Below are 23688 nucleotides of genomic sequence, written 5' to 3' on the forward strand. Positions count from 1 at the left end.
TGTGTGGGATGGTAAAGACCCTGGGCAAGCACCAAGCCCCAATCCTATGTTCACAAATGATGGATCCAAAGTCCAAAAAGATGAAGTGACTTACCCAAGATGATTCAAGAAGGGTTCTGATTAGGAGGGGCTAACTCAGCATGACTCCAGCATAAAAATATTCTTCGGTGGTATGCTCATTGGTATAGCGACATTTACTATTAATCATTTAAATCAAGATCAGAGATTAACACACATGACCCTACTAAACCAGACACATTTTAAAAATTCCTCTGTACCGCAATAGCTGAGCAAATTGTATTTTATGCAAATACACATGAAATTTCATTTTACTCAGAGAGACAAGTTCAGCAATCTTAAGCAAATATATGAAGCACCCAGTGAAGGGAATCTGCTTTCACGCACAAAGAAAACAAAGCCCCATGCAAAATCCAAAGAAGGGCCAAATAATTTAGATAATCTTAAAATAACCAAAAAGAAAAATAAATAAATAAATTGTTGGAGGTTTAAAAAAAAAAGAAAAAAGAAAAAGAAAAGAAAAGAAACAGAAAACACCCAAACCCTTTTCTGCACTTACCAGCAAAGCATTTGGAACAGAGATTCATAGTCTTGCTGGACCTGGGGCAAAAAAAAAAGAAAGAAAGAAAGAAAGAAAAGAAAGAAAGAAGAGCTAAAAAATTCTGTATCACTCTAATCAAAACAAAAAAAATTAAACGCAGGCAAAGAATTTGCTGGCCAGACAACTGATCTAATAAGCTAATAACAAGCCTGGCCAGCTATCTATCCCATCCCAACAAAACAAAAGCAAACAAAACTAAAGTAAAATGCATGGGTTTTTATATTTTACCTTTGCATTAGCCAATACTTTTATTTGCTGCAATTAACAGCTGGGGTAGCAGTAAGTTTAGGGGTCCTATAGTAGCCCAGGAGTCAATTTATCTCACAGGATTCATCGGACTCCCTCTGTGAAGCGTAGGCATGCCTGCAAAGGGGTTCTAAGCATTCGCCCATAATCACAGGCATTTGCTCTCTCCATTACTACAAGTTTTATCTCCTCTTTTATCTTCTTGCTCTAGTTGTAGTTCAGATCCTGGTCATATTATGACCTTGTTGTTTAAAACTCTTCCTTCAGCTGCTCCCAATTTATTTTTCATGTCCTTTCATCTGTTAATAATAGCTATAATTCACTGAATATAACTTGGACGGACAATTTAACATAACATTATCTTACTAATCATCCCAAGCTCCCTAAGATGGGTATTACCATATTGCTTGCTTCACTTTAAAAAAATTCATATTCATGTCTGTATAACCAGGAAGCACTCTACAACTGGCTACAAGTAATGAATATTAATTAAAGAAATAGTCCCCCTCCAAAGTATTCTTAAATAAGCCAGCATCCACTCTCATCCCATTTGACCACTTTGAACACTTTTCCCAATACACACACCTAGACAGCTGTAGTTGATTACGTCTCTGACTTGTCTGAGCAAACTAAGGCCATCCTATCCTCCTCCTTTTCACAACATAGCACCTGGCAGCACACAGACAGCCAGGGACTACAAAGATTGAACCATCTGTCACATGTAACTTCCTGCTGCTTACTGGACCCACCATGTTCCAGGAGAACTCATTCTTAGAGCTCCTTCCAAAGACCTCTGAATATACTCCACATCGGGCAAGCTGTCCTATCTGCAGCTTCATTCCTAGGCAACTTTCCTCCCAGCATCTAAGCCTGGGGCCACAGCTGCTCCTACAAATAGAATAAAGCAATATTCTTCTGTCCTTTTTTCCTTAGTTTCACCATTTAAGCCTCAGATCTGGGTGTGGTGATGCATACCAATCACCCACCACTTGGGAAGAAGTCGGTTGAGGCAGGAGCATCATAAGTTTGATGCCAGCCTAGACGACATAGCAAGACTCTGTCTCATAATGCCAACAAGCACATTTAAAAAGCAGGGGAGAGGGGAGCCTCCCACAGGAAGCATTTCTTAGTATCTATGCCAAAGATTACAGAACAGTAAACACACGGTTCTCATCTAACTCCAATGTCTGTTCTTCTCACCAGGAGAAACAAGGGCTGCTTCTCTCCACAAAAGCTGAAGGCACCACACCAACCAATACCAGCCCAGCACATCAGCAGCTCCAAAGAATGATCCAACAGCTACAGATCTGGTCTGTGGAGGTCAAGTCTGCTCTCTGATAAGACACAACAAATCTAGACAGAACTAGACTATCAGCCTTCCTTCCTGTGAACTGAGAGTAAGGCGGTCTTCTTTAACTTCTCCCAAAGAAGCAGGTCCCTTTCTGGTGTTTGTTATCGCTGTCTTCATGCAGTACCCAAAGAGCCAGCAGCCCACGATCTATGGGAAGCCATGGAAAGCCTGCAGAAAGCCAGCAACGCAGTTCCACATGCACTAGTTTTAAAATCTTGCTCCACAAAACTAAGGAGGAAAAAACCTGGGGGGGGGGGGGTCAACAAAGTAGCGTTTTCCCCCCATCCCTCCAAACAGTTTATTCACGGTGCCAAATCAGAGCTCTTGCTATGCCACAGCTGGCTGCCCCTCTTAGCCACCTTTATAAACAGCAACACTTCTTTCCAGTTGCTCAAATCCAAACCATGGATGGCAGCTTTAGCTTCCCTCTTTCCTGCTGTCTCCTGGACGGTATTCAACAAGACCCACCACTCCACTCGCAACTGTATTTGTTTCAGACCTCTGTCCCTCAACTCCTCTGGCCACCCCTAACTCTTGCCACTGTGAAAGACTTTTCATTGTCTTCTGCCTCCTTACAATGATTTTCCACTCAGTAGCTAGGGCAATCCCCCTCCCTGCCCCTTTTTTGGTTTTTCAAGACAGGGTTCCTCTGTGTAGCCTTGGCTGTCCAGGACTAGCTTTGTAGATCAGGCTGGCCTGGAACTCACAGAGATCCACCTGCCTCTGCCTCTCAAGTGTTGAAATTAAAGGTCTGTGCCACTATGCCTGGCTCACTGTTACTGTTTTGATAAAATTTGATTAATGTTCTTCACTGGTTTTACAAATGCATAGTTCTTTATACAAATTTGGGGAGGGAGCAAACTTTAAGCAACAACTAAAGACATTCTACCTCAAATGTCATTCTACTAACATATAACATGCTTGCTTGTTTTTACGGGCAGACAGGTATAACTCAGAATTTACTACTTTTAATGGTAAGTTGTGTGGTATGCTCACATCACAGGGTCAGACATTCAAATACAACAAATATTTCATAAAGAAACCCATCAAAATTCATTTTTATTTTACATGTATACATGGAAGAGGAGTATGTGCATATGTACATGTGTGTGCAGGTACACTGTGTGTTCATATACACATGTGGATATATGTGTGTGTGAGCACATGTAGATGCCAGAGGCTGATGGTATCTACCTTCCTCAACCACTCTCCCTGTATTTTACTGAGGTAGGTCTCTCATTGAACCTGGTGCAGGATGATTCCATTAGTTTAGCCTAGTTTAGGCCTGGGGATTTCCTTTTCTCTGCCTCCTGAGGGCTAGAATTTCAGGCAAGCTGCCCCGCTTTTATGTGGTTTCTAGGGACCTAAATTCCAGTCTACAAGCTTGCACGGCCAGCACTTTATCCACTGAACCATCTCCCCAGCCCGAGGTGGTAGGTTTGAGAGAATGTTCCTAGCGGTTGCACTGTGGGAGCATGAGGACCTGACTTCTGCCATAGCACCCACATAACAGCAGAAGTGCTAGTCCACATGTGTAACTCCAGCACTGAGGTTGGAGAGGAGATGAGCCCCAGGGACTCTAGCTGAATCAGTGAGCTCCAAGTTTACTGAGACCCTGTCTCCTAAGATAAGGGGGAGGGGATGCAGAACTGTTGCTCTCACAGAGGACTTTAGTTCAGTAACTGGTTCCAACACTTTCTTCTGACCACAGACATCAAACACATATAAGGTACAAAGCATACATGCAGGAAAAACACTCATACACATAAAAATAAATCTTTAAAAGAAAAAAAAAAGGCCGGCATGGTGGTGCACACCTTTAATCCCAGCACTTCGGAGACAGAGGCTAGCAGATCGTTGTGAATTTGAGGTCAGCCTAGTCTATAAAGTGAGTCCAGAACAGCCAAGGATACACAGAGAAACCCTGTTTAGAAAGAAAGAGAGAGAGAGAGAGAGAGAGAGAGAGAGAGAGAGAGAGAGAGAGAGAGAGAAAGAGAGAGAAAGAGAGAAAGAGAGAAAGAAAGAGAAAGAGAGAGAGAGAGAGAGAGAGAGAGAGAGAGAGAGAGAGATTAGCCTCTATACACTCGTGCACAGGTGCAGACATCCAAACAGGAACAATCCAGCAGTTTTGGTCTTGTGGATTGAAGACGTGGATACAGAAATGTACATTCAACCAACCCAAGCTAACAGAGTGGAGCCAAAGAGCAGTTTCTAGAGAACGCTCTGTGATGCGTGTGGCCATTTAACAGTGAAGAAAAAATTTATTGGTGGTATTAAAAGAAGACAGAGGAAGAAATCTGAGAGACTACTCTGAAAATTAGGACAAGACTGAAAAGCAGAGTTAAAAAAAAGAAAGAAAATGAAAGGGTGTGCTTTCACTTTTTATGATGATCATGATTCAGCTGAAAAGGTTTTGTTAAGAAATATCACACTACTTTTGTAGTTGTTTGTTTATTTGAGAGACAGGGTTTCTCTGTATAGTCCTGGATATCCTGGAGCTTGCTCTGTAGACCAGGCTGGCCTCAAACATCAGCCTACTTCTGACTCCTGAGTGCTGTGATTAAAGACGTGTGTCCCCACATCCAACTTATAAATATCACACTATTTATTAACAGGCATAACTGTGGACTGACAAGGCCATTCTCAATGAGATGTACAGTCCGGTGGATCACAAAAGGGCCAGAGGAATGGATACGGCAACCTTTTGAGTTGTGAGAGAAACTTCAGAGGCTGAGGACCATACTAGAAACAGTGATAAAGGGGAGGCTGTTCGATGTAATGGACCAGAGAGGTATTGGTGACATCCACAGCTGTGGTCCTGGTTAAAATGGTAGAGGCAGCCAGTGTGGAGAGCACAGCATGAATGCCAAGGTAGAGGACAGGATCTGGAAGTACAGGAGGAAACGTCTATATGAAGCAGGAAACGTGGGTCCAATCACCGTACTAGTGGAAACACGATCTTGGAAATCAAAATGGACAAAGCAACCAAATTACAAGCTGGAGGAGGGGTGGGTTTGTTGAAACCGGTAGTTCCTGTAGTGGAGACAGTAGGAAAGGGCTCTGTGTTCTTACTAGGAGCAAACAGGGAGAGCTGTCAGCAAAGCTACAGACTACTTGAAGACAGTCCTGATGGGGAGTGCCTATAATCCCAGCATTGAGGAGGAGGGAGAGGGACGGAAGGGAGGGAGAGGGGGCGTGGGGGGGCATCTTAGGCAGGCAGATCGCTGTGAGTCCAAGACCAGCCTGATCTACAAAATGAGTCCAGGACAGTTGAAGCTGCACAGAGAAACCCTCTCTCGGAAAACCAAAAGACAGACAGTTGTTGTCAGGGGCACATGATAGAAATGATTGCTAGTAAGGGCAGCTGCCGCAGTCTCAACAGAAGCCTTCCTTGCTGAGGACTACCAACAATTTGCAAACGTGCAGCTACTGATGAATGCAGTGAATGCCAACTTGATGACACTTCACAATTCTGTCTGTTGTAGGTTTCTCTTTTCTCCTTTTGCTTTGGCTGCAATGATTATACATTCCTGTAAACTGTGGTATTGGTACCAGGACTGAAAAACTAACAAACTTTTAACCTAAAAAAAATACTTCATTGTGGCCAGACAGTGGCAGCATATGCTTAAACTTGGGAGGCAGAAGCAGGCAGATCTCTGTGAGTTCAAGATCACCCTGGTCTACAGAAAGAGAATTTCAAAATAGCTGGGGCTACATGGAAAAGCCCTGTCTCAAAAATCAAAAATCAAAAAACAATAAAAAAAATTTACTGTGGGAAATTAAAATAACATTTTCCAATTAGTCTGAAATCTAACAATCTCTAATTTATTTTTTTATGAATATTACTACCTCTCTGTGCCCAAAATGCACATACATGCCAATGCCAAACCCTCCAAAAAGTTAGTATAAAAAAAGCAGTAAGTAATCCCATTCCCCTATGCATTTTCCTTGGCAGCTGGTCTTCCTCTCGTTCATCAGTAAAGGTTAAACCTGGGACACTAGAAAAACTGAAGAATAAAACATGCCAAGATCTTCCAATATTCTGGTAGTAACTTTTATAGGCTAGAAATGGGCCCAAAACCAGAAATATCTACTATCTACAAAGGGACTTATTTCTGGTTTTGGTTTTGTTTGGTCTGGCTCAATTTGGTTTTGGTTCCTTGAGACAAAACTTACTCTGTAGTCCAAGCTGGCCTCCAATTTGTGGCATTTCTCCTGCCTCAGCCTCAGAGGTGCTATCATGAACCAACAGGACTAGAGGGCATCTGTTACTCGGCAGTGCTGACTAATCACCCTTTAAGGACCAGCAAAAGAGCAAGAGCAGGAAGGAGAGAAGAGAGAAGGTGCAGTAGATAGAATGGGTTCACTCTACAAACAACTGCTACCACCTCAGATGTGAGAGAGATGACGAAAGACTAATAACAATCTACCTGCCACCTAAAACAGCACACCACTGTCAGACTAAATTCCTACAACAACCAGGAATCAGCGAACAGCTCTACTACTAAAGTCCAGCTCACTCCAGGCAAACAAACAAACAACAAAAAACAACAACAAAAGCCGGTTTAAATACATGGCATCCTAGCTGGAGTGACGGAGGAGGCGGCTTTCTGCAGTTGCCAGCCACCAGAACTGCTCCACATCACTCCAAATCATTCAGATGACTGCAAAGTTTTCTTTTAAAAAAATATCGCAAAGGAAATGACAAATTTGCTAATGAGGGACTAGTTCTAAAACGAAGCAATCCTGCTCATTTTAAAAACATTCGAATTAAGCACAGCAAGGTGGCTAAAGAATAAATCATCAGAACTCTAGAAAGATTTTGCACAGCAAAGCAAATGATTGAAAGTAACAAAACAACCAATAAAATGGGCAGAAACATTTTCAAACAACCCATCTATTATGAAGCTAATATTCAAAACATTTGAAGAGCACAAACAGCGAAGGAAACATGATAGGAAAGTGGAGAAAGTAGTAGAGAAGAATATTTCTCAAAATGGCCGCAGCGAGTCAGGCATGGTGGCACACACCTCCAATCCCAGCACTTGGAAAGCAGAGGCAAGAGAATCTCTCTGAGGCCAGCAAGACATACATAGTAAAGCCCTAACTCGAAAAATAAATTAAAATTTTTAAATGGCCAGCAGAGACATGGGGAAAAAATTAAGTACCAAGCTAATACAAATCCATCTCCTCACATCTTCTAGGTAAGTATTGTTAAAAAGACAAAGGATGACAATTAAAAATTGTCACTGTTGGTGGGGATGTAAATAAACACAGTCAATTGTGGGAAACAATGGTACATGTGTGAAGTAATAACACTGCTAAGAATCTTGCGGTGGCCACTTCGCAACCTATTATCAAAACATCAAGTTATAAATCTGTCAAATTAAGCCATTTCTAATAAAACTTAAAGAAATTTAAATCAAGAAAGAATGTCTTCAGATTGCTTCACAAATTCTCTTTAGAATCCTGCCCCTATAAGCACCTACGGGCCTGTCAACAGCACGATTAAATAAGCTAACCACTTCAAGCTAGTATGTGTTACAGCTTTCATAGCTGCTGACTCTCATTACTACCATCTCCATCCTAAGGTGGGAGGTGGGCTGAAGGCACTCAAAGGTGAGTCCTTCGTGGAGGTCTACTTGCAAGTAAGAGGTAGGGACAGGCAAGGCTTCAGCGCATGAGACCTGGTCCAAGCAACCATGTTCCTTCTATACTAACTACGCAGGTGATGAGGTATGTACATGTCCTGTATAAAAGTATGTGGCTCTCAAGTCAGTGACAGACATGTCGAGAAAAGGTCTGAGGCTTCACTGAAAGACAGAAAGATCACATACATTCACATTTATGACAAGGCAGCCAAGTTATATTTAGTATGTTTTCACACGTGTTTTTCAATTACCTATCAGGCTCAACATGAATTTGAATGAAAGACTTCTGCCATGCCTTTTTTACCATGCTGAGGTATGCCAATCGACCAAAAACAAGAGCAAAGCAATTAACTCCATATTAATTACAGACATTATTGACAGAACATTCCCTCTTCACAGGCTAAATTTAACAGGACCAAGATTCTACTCTTACCTAAGCAGTACTATACTGTGCAGTTTCAGAGATGCAGACGGAAAAAAACAGGCAACTTTCTCAGAGCTTTAAAAAACAAATTACAGGGCTGGGGAGATGGCTCAGAGGTTAAGAGCATGGTCTGCTCTTCCAAAGGTCCTGAGTTCAATTCCCAGCAACCACATGGAGGCTCATGCCCATCTGTAATGAGATCTGGTGCCCTCTTCTGGTGTGCAGGCACACATGCAGGCAGAATACTGTACATAATAATTTTTTTTTTTTAAATTACAAACCAAAAGAGGGAAAACAATCTGGTTCATCAGATTAATTGATCACCGGTAGGAGATTGTTTACTATCAAGACAGCTGATTTTCTGAGTGGATGCTATGGATTTCTCTCCCATTTTGCTGAGCACTAAACTGCATTCAAATGCTACTTTAAAATCAAAAAGCAACTTCTAAAATGAATTCCAATGCACACTTTCACATATGGCTGCCACAGTAACTCCTCTCTGAACTGCTTAAGTGCCAAGAGACAGAACAGCAAGTCAGGGAGTTATTTATGAGAGGGAACCAGAACATATGGATTGTGGTTGACATTTTTGCTTTCAAAATTATAGCCCCGCCACATTTGTTCTCTGAAGTGGCCTTTGCATTCCCAAGAGGGGAGGCGTGCCTGTCTGCCATGCTCCCTTTAGCCTATCTATCCCCGCTTCTCGTGGTCCAGAAAATTCCTTCTCTAATTTACTCCTAAAATTCTCAAAGATTAGGTAATACAGAAGGAAATGTGTCCTCTTCCCAAAATGCCACCAGCCACATTCCCTACCCCAGCCATCTACCTCTGAAACATAGCCTTTGTCAGCTGATTTCCTGTTCCAAATATCTGCGTATTTCTACAATTTCTGCCTGAGCCCTCAACTGTTCTACAGAAAGTCCAGAGTTTATTTTCCAGTATTTCCATAACTTTCATGGCAGTTGCAATAATGGGGCATATTTACCAAGAAGTCTAAGGAAGAGAACTCAACATCTTTTCAAGTACTCAGCTTAGGAAGCTATCTTGAAATTACCTCTCTTTGTTGGTGGGTGAGTGTTTGTAATGTCAGAGGACAACCTGCAGGAGTTGGTTCTCTCCTCCTGTGTGGGCTCTAGGCAACCAAGCCCGGGCTCAGGTTGGGATGCCTGTCAGTGAGGTCCAGGAAGCGTTTGTAAGGTATTCTTCACTGCCTCAGTGTGTCATTATTTCAAGCAATGGATACTCAAATTTAAAACTGCCATTACTGAAATAGAATACAGTATGGTCAGAAAGTTTTATCCTATACATTACTTACCAAACAAATACAAATCAAAATTTATACCTTCAGAATGCAGCCCTGAACACCTTAGTCACTCATATTCTACTTCTCAAATAAGAAAATGACCTGCCATTGTATTCACCCTCTTTCAAACTACAAATGTTTTTAAATAAAAATAAGGCACTAAAATAAAATTTTAGTTATTTTATGATGTCATACCTTCACTTTTTCAATCACTTGGGTTTTTTATTTTAACTTTATTGTTAAAAAATTGAGAATCACAAAACAAAACTAACCAGACCCACAGTCTACACATATTAACGAACTTTCACACAGTTAGAATAAACACTTTGAAGCTGTGGAGCTTCTAACTGGATTTTACACTTTCACTACTGGATGTTTATGCATTTATCCACAACCAAAAACAACAATGAAAATCTACTGACAGTTAAATTTAGAAAGAATTAACATTATATCCAAATATCTAGGGGATACTTCCTGTTCCCTTTTCAATATGTTATACTGTATCCACCTGTAACTGTTTAAATATTACTGGCTAGGTTCAAAATACAAGGGAAAACATGTAGTTCTTTTCTTTGAGATTGTGTGATCTTGCTTAATATTATATACTCTGTATCTATCCATTTTCATGTAAATTCTGTGACTGCATTTTTCTTTAGAGCTGAACAGTATCTCACTAAATATACACTCAAGCACACAAATATAGGTACACACCCCCAAATTTTCACTATCCACTCATCTGTAGATGGACATCTAGGTTGATTGCAGTTCTTTACTACAGTGAGTAAAACAACAAGCATGGCTTTAAATGCCCTAGATGAAATACTATTAAAATTTTAAGTATTATATAATCTCACCTTAATACAAAGTCTCTTACAAAAAAAAGAAAAAAAGAAAAAGAAAAGAAACTGCTTAAAGAGATCCAGAGAGAGTAAGGGAACAAGTCCAAAGTGAAAGATGACTGGTCAAACCTAGATGACATTAAAAAAAAAAAGTGTCAGGGAACTATGCTACAATGAAAGAACTAAGCAAAGAAGTCATAAAAAGACTTCTTGAGGGACAACTAGGCAAATTTCAATACAGACTATCCAAACAGTCAAATTACAAAATCACTACTAATTTCCTAAGTGTGACAAACAATACTCTGGTTACGTGTCCTAGTGCTCAGGATATTTACACCAATGGAAAAACATCAGGAGATCTAAAAAGAGGCAAATTTACTTTAAAAGACAAGTGTAGGGCTGGAAAGATGGCTCTGAGGTTAAGAGCACTATCTGCTCTTCGGTCCTGAGTTAAATTCCCAGCAACCACATGGTGGCTCACAACCATCTATAGTGAGATCTGGTGCCCCCTTCTGGTGTGTAGGTGTACATGCAGGCAGAATACTGTATACATAATAAATAAATCATTTAACAAAAAAAAAAAAAAAAAAAAAAAAAGACAAGTGTAGGAGCCAGGCACAGTGGCACATGCCTTTAATCCCAGCACTCAGGAGGCAGAGGCACGCAGATCACTGTGAGTTCGAGGCCAGCATGGTCTATAAAGCAAGTCTACGCTAGCCAAGGCTACATAGAGGAACCCTGTCTCAAAAACCAAAAACAAAACAACAAAGGCAAATGTGGGCGGTAACTGTTAGTGGGTCAGCAAAATACAAAGTCCACAGAGTTCCTTATACAGACTTATCCTAATCACTCTGTGGTATTGGACAAGGCTGCACTTCAAAAAATACTAAGTCCATAAATGTACATTATACAACAGCCTATCCATCAACTGGTAAATGGACATATAGTATGTTACATTACCAAGAGAATGAAACAGTACTTATCACCGAGCAGCAACTCTGGGGGTGTCTACTGTGACATGAATGAACCTCAAAACATTCTTCTCGGAGCACGCAGTATCAAAAGACTATGCTGTGTTACAACTTAATGTGAAACATCCCTTAAAGGCAAATCAACACAACAAATCAAGTAAGAAGCCATGGGGTGTGCGCCAAACAGAGACACAGGAATTGTTAGTCGGCAAGCCTGAAGGAATTCTCCATAGTAGTAAAACGTCCTGAAGTTTTATTAAAGCCATGGGCATGGAACTTTATAAAATTAGTAAAATTCGCTCAGCTGTCCAGTGACAACAAGTAGCTGTTATGGCATGTACATTACATCCAATAAAGTTGTTAATAAACTGAAATTGGAACAAATCTATGGTCTGAAGGAAGAAGCTACAACGATTTGGAAAGTGAGTGAAAAGGCCAGTCAGGAAAGCTAACCTATAAAACTAAAGTGAGTTACATTTCTACAAAACTAGGTAAAAATCAAAGTTTCAAAACAATTTTATTTAGAAAGAATAAACTACAATAATTTCCACATTTCAAAATCTATATTATATTCCAAAATAGGCCTCCAAAGAACACTTAATTTTCATTATCAAATGATAAACAAAAAGACAAACAACCCAATTAAATACAGGACAAAGGACTTTGACAAACATTTCTCCAAAGAAGGCATGCACATGACCAAAAGGCAAAGAGCACATACAAGATGCCAGATGTTGCCAGGTGGCGGTACAGGCCTTTAATTCCAGCACTCAAGAGACAGCCTGGTCTGCAGAGTGAGTTCCAAGACAGCCAAGACTACACAGGGAGACCCGAAGACAGACAGACAGACAGACAGACAGACAGACAGACACACACACACACACACACACACACACACACACACAGATGTCATTAGCAAGCCATAAGAAAAATACAAACCCAAGTAATAATGAAACAAACTTCATACCCATAATAAAAAGTAAAAAGCTGGCACACCAAAATAGAAATTAAGTGTTGGCCAGGGTGTAAAGACACTGAAAGCCCTGAACACTGTTACTAGAATCAAATGGTACAACCATTGTGGGAACTCCTTAAGAGTTCAAAGTGGGGTCACCTGTGTCTAACCAACGGAACTGGCAGCACGTGTTCACATTAATGCCGGTATGGGCATGCAAGTGGCAGCACTACTGACACAGCCTGATGGCAACAGAACCCAAATGTCCCAAAAACTGAGAACTAAATAACAAGTCAAAATCCATATAACGCCTGGAGAGATGACGCTCAGGTTAAGAGCACTGGATCCAGAGAGGACCAGTTCAATCCCTAGAACATATACAGCAGCACACCATCTGCTATCATCCAGCGCCAGGGCATCGGAGGCCTTTCTGACTTCTGTGGGCATCAGGCACCCATGTGGTGCACAGACATATATGCAGGCAAAATACTCAGAAAATAAACATTAAATCTATAGCCATATGAATAATAAAAACACACAAAAAAATGAACAGAGCAATGAAACATATTACAACATAGTAAACCTTAAAAACCATTAAGTGAAGTAAAAAATCATGGGCTGGCTAATAGTTTGGTAGCAGAGCACTAGGCCTAACACATATACAGCCCTGGGGTTTGATTCCAACAATGCAAACCAACAGTAAATTCACTTCTTATGACTGATTTCATACAACAAATCCATACAGGCACAAGGCAGAGTGGTGGTCCTGGGGAATGAAGAAAGGGACTAAAGAGGGGAAGCAGCAATTCACTGGAGAGGGGTTTGTTTTATAAAATGATAAAGATGTTGTAGAACTAGGCGCCACATCTTTTTAAAAAAGATATATTAAACAGCACTGCTGTTTATTTTTAAATGGCTAAAAGAATATATTTTACACACTGTGTACTGTATTACAAGTTTTAAAAAAATTATGAGTTTAGAGTATTTTATTCAACTTAAACCTACTTATTTTTCTATTTCCTTTGCTTTTTAAAAAAACTATTTGCATAAATATTTTGGAGTGGTGCCATGCTATACATGTGGGAGGGTGAGGTCAGAAGATGACCTGAAAGAGTCAGTTCTCTCTTCTACCAAATGGGTTCTGGGAGTCAAACTCACATTCCCTAGCTTGGCAGCGAGCACTGTTAATTTTCTGAGCCATATCACTAGCCAGTCCTTTGACTTTTGCATCTGCCATAGAATATACTGTGGGAATGCTACATCTTTGAGACAACTGAGGACTTGCCACTTGGCTCCAAGGAAAGGTATTCTGTGAACTTTGATTAGTCTTCAAAATTCAGTAAGGTAGGTATGTGTAAAAAATCCCACCCTTCCCAGACTGTCCTGGCAATGACTTTTCAGTTACACACAATCAGGAAACAGCAGGCAGCATTACTTCCTTCCACAAGAACACTACTAGTTTCCTGCTCTTGTTACCACCTCCTGACAATAACTGTCACTGTTCATTTCAAAGTCAGTCAAAAAGTGGGAGGAAAATAGGATCTAGCTCTACAGAAGCACAAACAAAGGAAAGGAGTTGTTTGTTGCTTTAATCTCAAATCACAGGCCCCATAAGACATTTGTGAGAACTATGGCTGGTATTTAAGAAATAAAAATAAAACAAATAAGTGCAATGCAATTAGGATCTAAAGTACAAGGAATTCAGTATTTATAACATAGCTAGGAAGTCAGATGACGTCCCTCTCAGAGCATGACTGAAACCAAAATATGCTTGAGAATTTGCATTAACTCGTGGTATCTTCTATCAAACTGTACGTACCTACTCTGCATTTGAGCAATCTTCTACGAATCAAGACCAGATGCCATGTGTATAAAATACAAACACACACACATATGACAAACTCTACAAAACATGTAGGACGGTGCCTGACAAACCAGAATGAAATAGTTTCCCAATAAACAAGCGTACATAAACCAAAACTCACTAAGACTTGAACTGTGCAGCAGGCTCTGTGAACACAGTGAGAATGAGACCCATGTCACAAAGGCAGGACACCAGCCACTGAGTGGGCTCTACAGAAGGACTCATCTCTTCATCACTGCCCTTATTTTACTGTTAGGTATGCACGCTCTGCCTCACCCTTCTCCGGGGCATTATAGGATTCTCACTTTGTCATATCAATCCCTTTAAATTCCAGTTTTCATTGCACATGGAGAAAATGTACATCTAGGCAGCCTCTATTATTATTTCAAAGCAATTGGAAAATCCCAGAATCCCCATTTCCACTGGGCTGAGACTTTCCAATATGCCTAATAATGATACTTTATGACCTAGAAGTTCCAATGAATTGGTAGTAAGAAAACATTGATCTGCTTCAGTGGCACTGTAATTGGAATGGTGATTAAATGCATCATGTTAAATTTACCCTGGGCCTTTTCCAATGTGGCAAATATAAAATGAGCTCTCAGCATCAGCAGAGCCTAAACTACTCTCTTTCCTTCTGAACTGATACTCCTCTTGGATGTCAAAAGTGGTCTGTTGGAGTGTCCCCGTTAATAATTAGGTGGCATAACAGGATAAACTATATAGACGCATACAGGCTTCCACAGCATGTACACTGCCCAACATACTATGCTGTATTTAGCAACTTGGAACAGCCTTGTGTGTGTCAGAGCAGTGCACTTGCACCACTATAGTTAATGGTCTGTCAGCATTTCCATTATAAAGCAATTTTCAAAGGTTTATTGCTCTGCTGAAGAATTTGCTCTGAGCTAAAATCTGGCATTCCAGAAAAGCAAAAACTGTAGCCTGTAGTTGTTTATTCCCTTCCAAGTAGGCCAAGAAGGTTGTTTTGCCTTTTTTTTTTTTTTTAAGTTAATCTGGTTCTTCATTTTAGATTTCCTCATAGAGCCTTATGGGAATATCTGCAAAACAAAGCCCCACACCTCACAAAGGGGCTATTGTTTGGCAATAGGAGCTTGTAACAACATACAAGGTACAGAGCATAGAGCCTAAATCATATATAGAAAGCAATTCTTTTAAAGTCAGTCTACTTCTGATGAGCTGCAAAATTTGAAGGGCTTTTATTCCTTTCTATCTAGTAAGGATCAATCATTATTCATGCTGTTGACAGTATCAGGACAGTTTAAAAATCAACAGCTGACTTAAACATCTCAATTACAAAGCTTCCTTTATCCTTCCCACTCAAGAACCATGCACTTGGCCTAAGGTTCACGACACCTGCTCAACTCCATCTTTGGCTACTAGTTAACGGCATTAAAGGTAAATTTGAGGGAACAAGAAAGAGTAGTAAAGGGCCAGGTGTGGAGGCGCACGCCTTTAATCCCAGCACTCGAGAAGCAGAGGCAAGCGGATCGATGTGAGTTCGAGGCCAGCCTGGTGTACAAAGTGAGTCCAGGACAGCCGGCAATACACAGAGAAACTGTCTCCAAAAAAAAACAATAAATAAATAAATAAGAATAAATTAAAAAATAAGAAAGAGCAGTAAAACAGGAGAGGAAGGTCTGAAGAAAAACTAGAATATTTGGAAACCAGATAATGAACCCCTGAATCACAAAGTCCACAGAGAAAAACTGGTAATCTGGGATTTTGGGGCACCTATGTGATAACCTCCTGGGTTTATTCTTTGGAAACCTTCCAGCTAGTCTGAAAGCTTGTTAAACTATCTTATGATCAAAGGGAGAAAAACATCACCTATTCCAGTACTTTAGTTCCAGTTACCAAACAGGAAACATTATGTATGTATTTCAAATTACAGCATTTCCATTACACAGCCAACCCTAGTACCACTCAATCTAGTGCACAGAAGGCGTGTAAGCTAAGCAGCTTTGTGCAGAGTTGGGGATTTGCCGGGTCTTAGTGCTTGTCCATCGAGCTCAAGGCCCCATATTTGTCCCTTGGCATTTAAAAAGAAACTTTTTAAGCTTTATACATCTCATATACAAAGATCCCCTAAATTTAGGGATTGTTAATCAAAGTAACCTTCTAAAAGCAATCATTTTAATTGGGCATGGTGGCTCATGCCCGTAATTCCAGCTTTAAGAATGAGGCCGAGGCTGAAAAATCATCCAAGGTTCAAGGCAAGTCTGAGCTACAGATCCAGGAGAGCCTGAGCTACAATGTCTTAAAAAGCAAAATACAACCAAAATACAAAATAAAATAAAACCACTTTCTGGGGCCCAATAACGATTTATTCTAGAAGCCAATACAGGTTGCTATGCACTGCCAACTTCCCAACTTGTCACTAGCTGAAATTATTCAAGCCTGTCAAACTATTTGCAAAGTAACAAAAGTAGTAACAACTCAGAACACTGTCTATACAAATTAAATGGGACCCATTTAAAGATGACCATGAATGCGCCAGACAGAAAGGAGTTAACAAAATAGTCACTGGATAAGGTGGAATGGAGCTCAGTTGGGGGAAAGGGGTTTGCCTAACATGTACAAGGTCCTCGGTTCAATCACCAAACTACATAAATAAGCAAACCAAAAAAATGGAAACATGCCTTATAATCCTTCATATGTTGCTTTAGCAATCTCTTTTCTAATAAATACTTTGTAATTAAATTCCAAATTAATCCCACTTTTACCTTTGATGAGCATTAACAACCCTCCAAACTTACAGATGCAAATGCTCAAGTCAAATGCAAATATTTTGGCTCTGGAGAGGTGGTTCTGCAGTTAAGAGCAGTGGCTGCTCTCCCAGAGGTGCCAGGTTCAATTTCCAGCACTCTCATGGTGGCTCACAACCATCTGTAACTCAGTCTCAGGGGATCCAACACCCACGGTGGACACCAGACACACACATGTTGCAGAGATTTATACAGAGGCCAAGCACCCATAACTTGAAAGAAAACAAAACAGTTTTAAAAGCAGATAAGTAAGAGGGCAGCAAACAAAGAATAATCAAGAATGGCCCTCAACCACTGTAAGCACTCCTAGTCAATTCGCTTAGTTCATAGGCTCAGAGGTGCAGGTAAAGAATTAAGTCACTTTAAATTCTGTCAAAGGCCCCTCCAGTACTAAGCCGAGTCCTGTGAATCCTTGTGGCTTGTGACAGAGGTCGCAAGTCAGGCTAACTTGACTACTTCAACCAGCCTTACTTTCATTCAAAAGGCTGTGTTTCTCTAAAAGGCTTACCTGAAGCACACAGGAAGTTAGTTATTGATTGTTTCATTTCTATGTTCAAAAGACAAACAACCTCATTAATGATTAAAGTAAGAGCAAAGGTTTTGTAACAGCCTTTCATTTCTCAGCCACTTGTCAATCAAATCTCCTTTACTTTCTCAGGAAGCACTTTTCCAGTAAGTCACTAGTAGCAAACCTTTTAATATCTGCTTTTAAATAAAGAAGGCTCTAGTCACAATGAAAGAAACAGAATAAATGACAAAAAGTTCTCAACTTCCCCTCTGGAGAAGACAACAGCATATCCTGCAGTAAAACTTACATGATAAAAAAAAAAAAATTCAGAGTGTATAAAAGGATATGAATCAAAGGTATGACTCATCCTAACGCTGTCCTTACTCTCCCCTATACACGTGACCGTAACGTGTAGCTCCTTCCATGGGACACACTCTGGTAAAGTGCTAATTCTAAAAATCACAGCACTTCCTAATTTTTCTTCTTCATGCCTAATCATCAATTAGCTTGCCGGTATTTATCTGTAATATTTATGATTAGACAATTATTTTGTTCCTACTACATCCTCACCTGCAACTAAAAGCTTACACACACACACACACACAAATTAAGAATACTACACTGCTAGAGCATAGAACACCACCAGAAACAGAGTACATCTAAGCCTCGCTATTACAAGTTACTAGTAAAGCTGTACCCAAGTTACCTGTTCTCAACAGAACACTACAGAAACATCACACTCTACTAACAGAGCTAAATAAGTTTAACTGTAACTATGACTATGACCATTCAATAGTACCCATTATGTGAAATTATAACTTTTACATTTAATTCCAATATAAAGGGAAGTCTGCTCAAATATCACTAATAAAATTACATTCCCCTGGGGCTTTCTTGTAAATGAGATTTCTCCTACGAATCTACCCAAGACGATAATTTATAAATGGCAATTTATAATCTCAAGAATAAAATTTAAAAGGTAGTTTTCCAGATCAAGGTACAAATAAGCCACATAAACCAAAATATTAAGCTACATATGGTGGTCAGGTGTGGTACACATTGTAATACCATCATCCAAGAGAAGCAGATGGAGGAGCTATGCAAACCCAAGGCCAGCGGAGGCTAAATGCCAAGAACCCTGTCTCTGACAAAGAAATCTCCACATATATGCAGAAAGGTGTAAAAAAGGCCTTTCTGTTTCATGTTGTATAACTCAACAGTAGACTACTAAGTGGTGAATCAGTAGCTCCATTGGTAGAGTGCTTGCCTAGCATGCAAGAATGGGGTTCTGATCCCTAGACCTAAACAGAACCAGGTATGGTGGCATACACGTGAAATCCCAGCCCGAAGTTCAAGACCATCCTTGGCTATGTACTGAATTTGAGGCCAGCCTGGGCTACATGAAACCCATCTCAAACATCAGTGATAAAGATAAATAGCCATACAACAAGACTAGCAACAATGTAAACAGCCATGAAAAGACTGAAATGAACTGAATCCACAAAATATCTACTCAAGGTATCTAATTCTATCTACCATTATATAATTACATCATGCTAGCATGGATAATCAGTAAAATCGAGATGTTCAAGAGTGTATATAGTACAAATCAAAGCACAGATCAAGTAATTTTATAATTGTTCATTACAGTATGATACAGTATTAAGAACAGCTAAGTCGATTTAACACATATTTTTTAAAAATTGAACATTTAGTATCAAACATAAATCTATTATACAACAGAAACAAATGGAAGTAAAGCAAAAAGAAAAGAATGTATTTTTAATTTGTAAAAAACAATGAAAGTTAACACTAACCACATAAAACATTGGTAAATCATATTTTATTAAAATTAGAGAGTAAATAAGCCAAATTTAGGAAAAAGCTGCATGTGTATGGAATATAGTATTAAATTCCTATAAAACTCTAAGAAGACTGTAATCTCACTTTGAAGGAGGCAGAAACCTTGACCAGGTTCTTCACAATTGTGGACATGTATATAGTCAAAAAGACATGTGGAAACTTAAATTATCAGATGTTAGAGAATGTTAAGTTAAAATCAGGGTCAGATTGGGGCTGTCGCTTACTACGTACAGAGCACTTGTCTAACATGAGCAAGGCTCTGGGTTCAATCTCTAGCACTGAAAGTAAAGCAACAACCACAACACTATACCTCTACCAAAATGACTAAATTTCAAAGAATTGAAAGCAAATGTTAGCAAAGATATGCACTGGAGTTTCAATACTCAGTTCTATGAGAGTGGCATGATGCAGACACTAAGAAGCTAAACACACATAGCCTGTAGCTCATCAACTTATTCACAAAAACCAATGAACCAAGAGGCAAACAGAGCAACACCCACTGAAGAGTTATCCCTAACAAAGGCAAAAAGTCAACATTCAGCCACAAGAGAACATGTAAGTTGACCTGTAGTCACAAAGTACAATAACTAGTACAACAAGCAACAATAAAGACAAACCTTATTGAAATAATGCTGAACTAAAGAAACCAATAGAAACAGTGATGATACAGTGGTTATTTAAGGAGAAGGTCTGAGTACAAAGGGCAAGAAGGCTACATAAGTGACAGAAATATTCTTTACACTGAATTGATAAATGACCACACTGACACAGATAAAAACAAAAAAAAATTTTTTTTTGATTCATGAAGTTGTAAATTTAACATAGTAGTGTACTTTAGAAATCATACATAAACTTATATAGAGAAATATAAGCACTATGCCAACAAATTTAAAATGTTAACTTCTAGCCAGGCAGTGATGGCACACACCTTTAATCCCATCACTCAGGAGGCAGAGGCAGGTGGATCTCTGTGAGTTCGAGGCCAGCCTGAATGAGTTCCAGGACAACTAGGGTTAAACAGAGAAACCCTGTTTCAAAAAAAATGGAAAATAAAATAAAGTGAAAAAATAAAAATGTAAACTTCTAAGATTAAAAATAAAAGAAAATTAAGACCAGAAAATCTAATCTTATATTGGGAGAAAAAAACATACTTTAAAGCTCCCATGAAAATGAAGAAAAAGTCAGGGGACTTGACTGGCAATTTCTACAAACATAGTAAATCAATCAAACACAAATAACAGAAAGGAAGAGATCAGCTTAACCTTGATGCCAAAACTCCACAAGAGCATTACAAGTTTAAAAAGGAAATTTGCAGACTAGTTTTATATATGGACATGGATGAAAAGAAAGAAAAATTTGAAAAACAAATAAACAGTAAAGGCCATAGCCAATGAGGTGGTTTATTCTGACAAGGCCTTCAAGCATTACTATAACAGACCACATAAAACTTAATAAAGGAACAAAAGATTTAAGAATCAGCTAAGCATTACTATATATCCATGATCTTCAAAATCACCAGGCACAGAAAGAAATTCCATTATGCAGAAAAAAGGCATTAAAAAAGTATGCAATGCTAACAATGAGCAAACTTAGTAACAAAATCGAGGACTATTTTGAACAAAAAACAAACATAGCCATTAGCACGACACCTACACATTTGGATACTCAGAAGGCAACAGAGTCAGTGCAAAGAAAGAACAAACCAAGAAGAAAGCACAACTTGAAAGAAATTAAACTAATTCAAAAATCATGTGTAAGTGGAAAACAAACCAAATGCCTGTATAAATTAATAGCATTAAAAAGTGAACTGGAAAACCTGGGAGTCAAGAGCACAAGATGTTCCCAGAGGAGCCAGGTTCAATTCCCAGCCCTTACATAGTACCTCAGTCCCACGGAATCTGACACCTTCTTTTGACCTCCAAGAGCACCACACATTTGTGCCATAGTAGATTCACATATTCACAACAAAACATAAGAAACAATATTAGAGAAGGAAAAGTACAAGGCATAAAAGAAAAAAACTTCAAATGCCTTAATATATGTGTAACTGTTGGAGGAGACAAAAAAAAATATTTGAGCATAGCAGGAATATTAGAACTTTGATGAAAATCTCAATGAACCCAAGCACACACTCGAAAAATAATTATACAGCACAAAAACCTATCAGTAATAGCATCACTTAAACTCAGTTATAAACACAGAAACTTTTAAATACATCACATTATACACAGTGCAAAGATGGGAATGGCAGCAGATCTTCCATCAGGAACAGCACAATGGAAGAGTAATAAAAAGCTGTTAACCTACAAGCTGAGGGAATTCCCTCTCAGCAGCAACACAAAAAATAAAAATTTAAATATTTCTCAAAATATTCAAGGATTAAGATTACATCAAAGGGAAAAATGGACCTACACAAAGGAGTCAGCCCTGAAGAGATAAATAAAGGGACAATTACCCACCACTTTTTTGAGCAAAACTAGTTAACAATGTCACACTGGCTTTGTTACAGACAGAGGCAAAAACTCTTGATAAAATGTACTATCTGAGGAGCTGGAGAGATGGCTCAATAAATAAGGGCACTGACTGCTCTTACAGAGGTTCAAATCCCAGCACCCACAGGGTAGCTCCTAACTGTGACACCAAGATCTGACACGCTCACATACACATACATGCAGGCAAAACACCAATACACCTATAAAATAAAGGCAAATAAAATTTTAAAAGAAGAAGAAGAAATGTAATATCTGAAGAAGGGGGGCAGCTCCTCAGGCCACACAGAGGCATACAGCATCTGACAGCAAAAATGTCCTAAAGATTAAAAAGATTAAAGCAGCCACTGAAAATGACATAATACAAAACTACACCTTTCACCAGGCTAAGGAAGTCAGCTTCTACTGGTAGTTTGTAGAGGATTTTTTCTCAAGAAATCACACTGAACTTTATCATCTTTTAAGACCATCATAAGATTTTGATTTTTCATCCTGTTGACAAGATGTACTGTACTAATTTACTTCTGGTTGTCAAGCCAACCTTATACTCCTGAAATAATCCAATTTGATCGTGACCCTCGACTACTGACTGTTTATCTGATGTGCCAGCATTCTGTTAAGGATTTCTCAGTTGCTATCCCTAAGCGCCCACAGTGTGATAGCACTGCCTGCCAACTCTTGCTCTCTACTCCCTCCCCCTCTGCACCCCTCTCCCCTACTCTCCCCCTTCCTTCTCTGTCCCTTGACTTTCAATTTCTCCCATGTTCTCTCTGTGTATTAAAAGGACTATTAACTTTTCTTTAAACGACTGGTGGCATTCCTGTGATTCCATCTAGCAATGCTCTGTGGGCAGCTTTAGGTAACCAGTTCACCTCTTCTCACTGCAGGCCTGTGCGTCCACATGAGTAGTCTAAGGATGTATACAATCCCTTGTTACCTGTTACTATGCAATTTGGTTATAATCTTTTACTGTCCCTTTTAATTGTGTAAAGCTGGCAGTAGCATACCCTCTTTCATTTATAAACCTACTAATTCACATTTTTCTGTGGGCCACATTCAATCCAGGGAAGGATTTGCTAATTTTATTGATATCAAAAAAAAAACTTTTGTATTCACTGCTTTTTTTCTACTGGCTATTTTGTTAATTCTTTCCCAATCTTTATTCTTCCCTTCCCTGTGTTCACTCTTCTCTTCAAGTGTCTTAAGGGGGCAAGGCAAGAAATGACTCTAATCTCCTCACTATTACTACTACAGGGACTTTCCCATTTGGCATTGCTTTAGATGCACCCCATACATTTTCACAAAGCATTTCCTGCTCTTTTTTTGTTTTTGTTTTTCAAGACACAGTTTCTCTGTGTAGCCTTGGCTGTCCTGAACTCACTTTGTAGACCAGGCTGGCCTAGAACTCACAGCCATCCACCAGCCTCTGCCTCGAGTGCTGGGATTAAAGGCGTGCGCCACCACGCCCGGCTCCCTGCTCTATCGTTTAATCTCTTTCTTTTTTATTTTATTTTATTTTTCAAGTCAGGGTTTCCAGTGCCTGGCTTTAATGATCTCTCCGACTTAGTGGTTGTTCAGGAGTACCTTGTTTAATCTCAATACTGTGAGTTTACCCGATTTCTTCCTATTACTTCCAAACTTCACGTTATATGGTCAAGAGCCATGTGTGTGTTACCTCTATCCCCTTGTGATATTTTAAGGTTTAGTCAATGTTCTCATAAATAGCCTGCCTCTGTAAAGGTAGGTGCGCTTATGTTGGCTAGATCTAGTTGGTCTGTCATGATGGTCAAGTCTTCTTCCCTATTTTTTCTGTCTG

General features: G+C 39.5%; 1 protein-coding gene across 1 annotated transcript in view; it reads right to left on the reverse strand.

Moving 5' to 3' along the window:
• The window catches only part of ZFAND3 (zinc finger AN1-type containing 3), a 206571-nt gene that overhangs the window by 145969 nt on the left and 36914 nt on the right, over nucleotides 1-23688 (reverse strand). Inside the window, exon 2 of the mRNA XM_084754014.1 lies at nucleotides 578-618. Coding sequence (XP_084610140.1) covers nucleotides 578-618 — 41 coding nt within the window. The remainder of the gene's footprint in view (nucleotides 1-577; nucleotides 619-23688) is intronic.

Source organism: Acomys minous, assembly GCF_964271855.1.
Source record: "Acomys minous genome assembly, chromosome: 13".
Taxonomy (NCBI): domain Eukaryota; kingdom Metazoa; phylum Chordata; class Mammalia; order Rodentia; family Muridae; genus Acomys; species Acomys minous.